Raw genomic sequence first — 7,194 nt, forward strand, 5'->3', positions numbered from 1 at the left:
GCCCCTCTTCCAACAAAGGTCTTATAGCATGTAAGAAACTTTGCCATATATAAGAAGGATTGCTTTCCAATTTTGCCTTTAGGAAACGAACATGTGGGAAATATTTAACTTTAAGAACCTGAGCTGCCAATGAACTAGGATTTTTAAGAACCGTCTAGCATTGTTTTGCCAACATGGCTATGTTAAAATCTTCAAAATCTCTAAAGCCAAGACCAGCCATCTTCTTAGATTTCCTCATATAATCCCATTTAATTCAATGAATTTTGTTCTCATTAGCCTGTTGACCCCAACAAAAGTCCCTCATTGCTTTGTTAAACTCATGAATCAACTGCTTTGGTAATTTGAAAAGCCCCTTACAATAAGCTGGTATTGCCTAGATAATAGATTTTAGTAGCACCTCTTTAGCTGCTTGATTCGGAAATTAAGTTTTCCAGTTACTTAGTCTGGCCTTAACTTTGTCAAGAATGTTTCTAAAAGAGCTGGATCTTGATCTGCCCACAATGACTGGCAACCACATATATTTTTCATAGGAACCAATGGCATTTATACCTGTAGGTTGAATGATCAAATCTTTAGGCTCACTTCTTGTATTGCTGCTGAAGAAAATTGAAATCTTGTTTTGTTAGGCTAGCTTTTGACTTGAGGTTTTTTCATAGATATCCAGAAGATTGACCAATCTACTCCATTCAAGAGAGTTTGATTTACGGATAAACAAGAGGTTAGCTCCTAGCTGTAGGTATATCAAATTAATTACAAGATCCTGCAATATTTCATTCTCTTATAAATTCTCATCTTTCATTGATGATGATCTGTTTTTTGCTTTTTCTTTTTCTTTTTTTTGTTAAAAATGATATAGTCAACTATCACATTTTTGCTCCACTAGCACATTTTTGCTACCATGCGCGCATTATGATGATAGCATTTTTAAATGGATTTAATATCTCTACTCAAAGAGAGATTATAAATTTTCGTAACGGATATATATATATATATATATTTATATATCATATATATCTATTTATATATTCAGATCTTTACCTCTTTATTTTTTCCACGTCAATTTTTTGAAATTTTCTATATATATCAATATATATATATTAATATACTTAGTACTGAATCATAAATTTAGTAAGTTCGTATAATGAACACAGATCATATATATATATATATATATAGGACTAGGGGAGACAAATTAAACTTTATAAATTTTCATTAATCATCTTAAACATCATATTAAATTATTTGGTACGTATGAACACAGATTAATTATATTTAAGAAACAAATTATCAAAATAAAAAATATACATGACCAGCTGATCATATTCCCAGCAGCAGCTTGCGTGTTGCCTGCAGCCTGCAATCATTTATAATTCTTTTTCTTTTTCTTAATTCGAAGTCCAATTACTCCCTTTTTCTAATTGAGGTGAGTTTTGCTCCCTAGCTGCCCAGTTGTAACATTGATTAAATTCTCCAGGTGGTCTGGATCAGAATGAACTCCCATCATACTCTTATCTCACTTTGTAAATACGACACTAGCTTTCCATTATGGTAGTCATGTGTGTGTATATATATATTTATTTATATGTGAGTGTGTGAATTGTGTTTATGAATAGTAGTCCCACATTAATATTTGAGTGAGGCTCTTCTAGTCCCAAGTCTAACACATTACATGCATCAAGACAGCTTGGATCATCTATTATTTCTAAAAATATCAAGCTCAAATGTTGATGGGCAATGCCATGACCTCGTCACAGTGGAATGAAGACTTACATTATATAGCAATTTCCGAGTTTTAATAGAAAGATTAGAATGATTTTAAGGCAAAGCATAAGGACCAATTTAGCATCTAACCCATGCAAATCATTATTACTTTTTACAGTGTGATTTGCATTTATAACTAAGCAGACAAAACAGGTATTAAACCTAATTTTAAAGACGAACTAGATCAAAACTTAATATATATGCAATTAACTACATTACATGTATTTTTTTTTATTTAAAAATTTGATGGTTAATCTTTAATGTATATTAATGCGCAATTTTACATGTAGCGTAGCAAGCATTAATTGAAGGCAGATCACTATACAACAAGTTACATATACATATAAATATATATATATATATATATATATATATAGACACACACACACAAAGCAGATATATATAAGAAGCAATTAAGCTGGCAGCTGTGCTTGTACATATATACAGACGAAGATCAGAATCTGCTCTCTTGCTTTACAGAATTCAACCTGAATTCTATAACATGGAGGATCAGCTGATCTCGTTCTGGCTTAAGCTTCTTGTAATATCTTTCGTGTTCTTGGTGTTTCTGCGAAAGGCCGTTGTATTGCTTTGGTGGAGACCCAGAAAAATTGAAGAGCATTTCTCCAGGCAAGGGATCAGAGGACCTCCTTACCGTTTCTTTATTGGAAATGTCAAAGAACTGGGGGTAATGATGTTGAATGCTTCCTCTCAGCCCATGCCTTTCTCTCACAACATACTCCCCAGAGTCCTCTCTTTCTACCATCACTGGAAAAGAATCTATGGTATTAATCTTTTTCTCTTCTTTTTGCAATCGTTGAATTAACTCCCTGCTGCCTCCCTCCCTCCCACAAAAACACACAAAACTAGTTATTCTTTTTACTTTTGTTTCTTTCTAACATGTCAGGGTTTATTAATAATGGATGATGATATTTTTTTTATGTAAATAGTTTGGATACATTTATAGAGTACTATGGTGGTTTTCTGAGGGATCTTCTCTTCGTCAGCTTGCTAATCGCCGTAGTTCTGGGCATTCCTTTCAGTTACGATCGAGTTTTGGTCTTTACCCGGTCGGTTTCAGTTTGGGTATTTAATTTTTTTTTTTAAAACTTTTCTGGCTTTTCTTGAGTTTGGATGCTTGATGTTGAAGCTCATAGTTTAGATGGCCATCTTTCTATGGGAAACTCAAAAAAGCTTTATGTAGTAAATTTTCTCTGTCTATGACTTTTCTAGCATTATAGAATTTAAATTTATACTCTTTTCGCATTCCAGAGGAAAAAAAAAAAAAAAGAAAGAACAAGGAAACTACCGAGTCGTCAGTTAAAATGTTGTGGTACGTTGACCCCTTAGATGTGGTGTTTCCATTCACTAGCTAGATTCTCAATCTTCTCTTGTCCTTTTTCGTTTGTCTTATAGGCGTGTTGAATTTTTACAATGAAGTCGGATGTTTGGCAGTTGCTATACTTTAGCTGTCTTCTTCCTATCCTTATTTTCCTTGAGCATCTCTCTCTCTCTCTCTCTCTCTATCTCTCTCTCTCTCTCTCTCTCTCTCTCTCTCTCTCTCTCTCTCTCTCTCTCTCTCTCTCTCTCTCTCTCTCTCGTATACGTGTGTAGGGTCTATACCATGCGTAGATGTCTACTAGGAATTGATTGTCATTCCTCGATCTCTTCCTCATGTCCGACGTTTTAGCCAGACCTCATATGTATATACTTACTCCCTAATGTTTTCCACTTATCTATCTAGTTTTTCATTGCATTTATTACCACAAGATTATATATGGGTCGATCGTGCATTAATTACAGGTGCAACATTTCTTGTGTGGTTCGGACCCACAGTTCGTCTCACCATATCCGACCCAAACCTGATCAAGGACATTTTCAGCTCCAACTCAGGCTTGTATGAGAAGATTGAGGCTCACCCACTCGTTAAACAGCTAGAAGGTGATGGCCTCCTTAATCTCAAGGGACCAAAATGGGCTCACCACAGAAAAATCATCACTCCTACCTTCCATATGGAAAACCTTAAAGTAAGTTAATTCAAATAGATTTACTCTATTAATGAATGCTTGCCATCATTCATTTATTGCATGTTCTGTACGTGTTTAGCTGTTGATTCCAGAGTTGGCAAAGACCATGGTGGATATGTTGGACAAATGGGTAGCAATGTCAGACTCGTATGGCGAGGTTGAAATTGAAGTTTCAGAGTGGTTCCAAACGCTGACAGAAGATGTCATTACCAGAACAGCATTTGGCTGCAGCTATGAAGATGGAAAGGCCATTTTCCGGCTTCAAGCTCAACAAATGGAACTTGCTGCTGATGTTTATAAAAAAGTTTTCATCCCTGGCTACAGGTCAAACTCTCTCTCTCTCTCTCTCTCTCTCTAATCGATTAGATCAATCAAGTTCTGGGTATTACGAGCACTATGCATTTACGTGTACTTTGTCACTCAAGATCATGACCTTATGATCAGGTGGACGTCACCTATCTTGACACATACATGTATAAGTACTAAAAGTAGTTTGTTCAGAATTAATTGACTTTAATGAAATGAAAGTTGAAGTTTTATATATATATATATATATATGAAAGTTGACCTAATTTCCTTTTCCCCTTTGCTATTTTTCAGATTCCTACCAACTAAGAGAAACATAAATTCTTGGAAGTTGGATAAGGAGATCAAGAAATCTGTGATGAAGCTTATTGAAAGGAGGAAATATAAGAATTATATTAATTCACATGATGAAGATTTATTAATGCAGGAAAAAACTCCAAAGGATCTACTGGGGCTTATGATTCAGGCATCAGAGTCTTGCACCAGCTCATCACGTATAATTACTGTCCATGACATTGTGGAAGAATGCAAGAGCTTTTTCTTTGCCGGCAAACAGACCACATCCAATTTTCTGACGTGGACTACTGTTCTTCTGGCTATGCACCCACACTGGCAGGTACGGGCACGTGAGGAGGTTCTGAGGGTGTGTGGGACACGTGATGTCCCCAACAAAGACGATGTTGTCAAGCTCAAGATGGTAAGCAAGATATACATTATAAGTAAATATGTTAATTATAATACTATATGGTATATGGTACTAGTTAGTTATATAGTAACGACAAAGAATCATGTTTTTGTCTTTTGGTTAATTTTATCGTACGTTGCTCCATTAATGGCGGGAACATATAGTGGTAGTTTTGTCTTTTCGAATGAGTGCTGAGGGTGTTGGTTCTCAGGGGCAAATACTTAATGTTATATATATATGTGTGCAGCTGAGCATGATCTTGAACGAGTCCCTCCGATTGTACCCTCCAGCAATTGCAACAATCAGACGTGCCAAAGCTGACGTGGATCTGGGGGGCTACAAGGTCCCATGTGGGACCGAGATTTTGGTTCCAATCTTAGCTGTCCATCACGATCAAGCCTTGTGGGGCAACGATTCTAATGAATTCAACCCGGGTCGTTTCTCTGATGGAGGGGCCTCTCGCGCTGCTAAGCATCCAACGGCGTTCATTCCATTTGGGCATGGAGTCCGGACGTGCATCGGACAAAACCTAGCCATGTTGCAGACGAAATTAGCACTCTCCATCATATTGCAACGCTTCTCCTTTAGGTTGGCCCCAACCTATAGGCATGCACCGACGGTCTTGATGCTCCTTTCCCCACAATACGGTGCACCCATCCTTTTCCAATCTCTGCCCCATTCTGTGGGGCCCAAACATCAAGGGTCTTCATGTGTTGAGTGACCAAAGTACCCATGTATAATAATTCCCTTGCTTAATTATTAATTAGGTGCTAATTAATTAATTTGCAATATTAATAATAATTCTTGGGATTTCTATAGGAACTAAGAAACATGGCATGACCTCCATGTTCATGCTTCTTTTTTCTTCAACTCAAAAGAATGGTTTTGCTAGCTCCTGAATCAAGCATGCATGCATTTAGTAGATCATGCATGACTAACAATTCTAGCTAAGTGTTTATGTATGTATGTTTTACACAATTTAAACTCAGTTTTGTATTATTAGGCTTTCATGAATTTTAATTGGTTGGATATATGTAATAGCAGTCAAATTATATTACAGGAGAAATGATAGTTGCAGCCGTGAATAAGCAAGCGACGTATAATCATTTTGAAAAAAGTGAATAAATTCGAGATCCATGTAAAAAGAAATTAATTTTTTAACAGTGGACCTTATTTGTTTTTAAAGTAACTGTACGACGATTGCATGTGCACTTTACGACTGTATGTAATATTACTCATATTACAAATCATCCTCTCTTCAAGTACTAAATTTTTGTTGCACTACTTGGATCTGCTTTGTGTTTTATGTCATGCAGATCATGGTTCTATTTAAGCAATAAAAAATGGAAGAATCTTTTTTTTTTTTTTTAAAAAGAAAGTGGAGTTCCCTTATGAATGCCAAATAAATCATTTATTACACACTGTAATTCCCAATTTTTGTTTTGGTGAACTATTGCATGCAACGCCTATATATATATATATATAATGAAGTTTCTTGTTTGGTATGGAACCTTTGACATTTTGAATATATCAATTAGTATAATATAAAACAAAGTGAATATAAGGTATCTGTCCTTAGTGAAGAAGATGATATATAATAATGGTATTTGTGATCTTTCATATGGCCTTAATCTAACTATGGTTGGGTACCTTGTGACACACGAAAACAAACAAAACTGGGAACCTTTGGCATTATTAGTAATAACAAATATATTACTATTTAAAAAAAAAAAAGAACAAGTGAATAGGTCTCGGCTTTTAGTGCTGAAGAAGAAGATGATACCGAAGGAATTTAATTGTGCGTCGTGGCCGTTGACCCAATTATTATACATCAAACAATTAAAGGCACTTGCCTTTCATATATATGGCATTGAGCCAGTTATGGTTAGGGTACTTTGTGACACAAGAAATCAAACAAAATCATGGGAACCTTTGACATTATTAAATATATCAATAACTACATTAAAAGAAGAAGAAGAAGATAAGTGAATAGGCATCCATAGTGGCACTCATCTTTCACATGGCGTTGACGCCCAATTATGGTGGAATACCTTGTGACACAAGAAAGCAAACAAACAGTGTTTTTTCCTTTTTCCTAAAATATAGAGAGTATTGCTACTGAGTTATTTGAAATTTATTTAAATGGTTCTCTTGACAGGTACGGCCACCATGTAGTAGCACGTGGTTTATTAAAAAATGGTAGTGCTAGGTTGTCCCCCAAATATGTTTCCAAGTCAAAAGCTTTTAGCTTAAGTCTCTCTCTAAGGAGAGTCCCAATCCTCGGTAAGGAGAGTCCCAAGTGAAGGGTGATGGATGAAATTGAAGATAGGTGGAATAAGCTGAGGCTTAAGGAGGAAGAGGAAGAGGTCATTGAGCTCCCTCAAGGTGGAGAAGAGGAGATACAGCGCAAGGGTG

General features: G+C 35.8%; 1 protein-coding gene across 1 annotated transcript; it reads left to right on the top strand.

The window, feature by feature from the left end:
* Positions 1–2,174: 2,174 nt before the first annotated feature.
* On the top strand, positions 2,175–5,670 carry LOC122307917 (cytochrome P450 734A1-like). Its single transcript, XM_043121046.1, has 5 exons — positions 2,175–2,546; positions 3,565–3,788; positions 3,868–4,112; positions 4,389–4,791; positions 5,027–5,670. The coding sequence occupies exons 1-5, from the start codon at positions 2,264–2,266 to the stop codon at positions 5,498–5,500; spliced, it is 1,629 nt and encodes a 542-aa protein (XP_042976980.1). The 5' UTR covers positions 2,175–2,263; the 3' UTR covers positions 5,501–5,670.
* Positions 5,671–7,194: the final 1,524 nt, after the last annotated feature.

The sequence above is a fragment of the Carya illinoinensis genome, chromosome 4 (assembly GCF_018687715.1).
Source record: "Carya illinoinensis cultivar Pawnee chromosome 4, C.illinoinensisPawnee_v1, whole genome shotgun sequence".
NCBI lineage: Eukaryota > Viridiplantae > Streptophyta > Magnoliopsida > Fagales > Juglandaceae > Carya > Carya illinoinensis.

Coding starts and splice junctions, on each gene's coding strand:
- LOC122307917 (XM_043121046.1), top strand. CDS start 2,264: ATGGAGGATCAGCTGATCTCGTTCTGGCTTAAGCTTCTTGTAATATCT. Junction 3,789..3,867: donor TCCATATGGAAAACCTTAAA/GTAAGTTAATTC, acceptor GTACGTGTTTAG/CTGTTGATTCCAGAGTTGGC. Junction 4,792..5,026: donor ATGTTGTCAAGCTCAAGATG/GTAAGCAAGATA, acceptor ATATGTGTGCAG/CTGAGCATGATCTTGAACGA.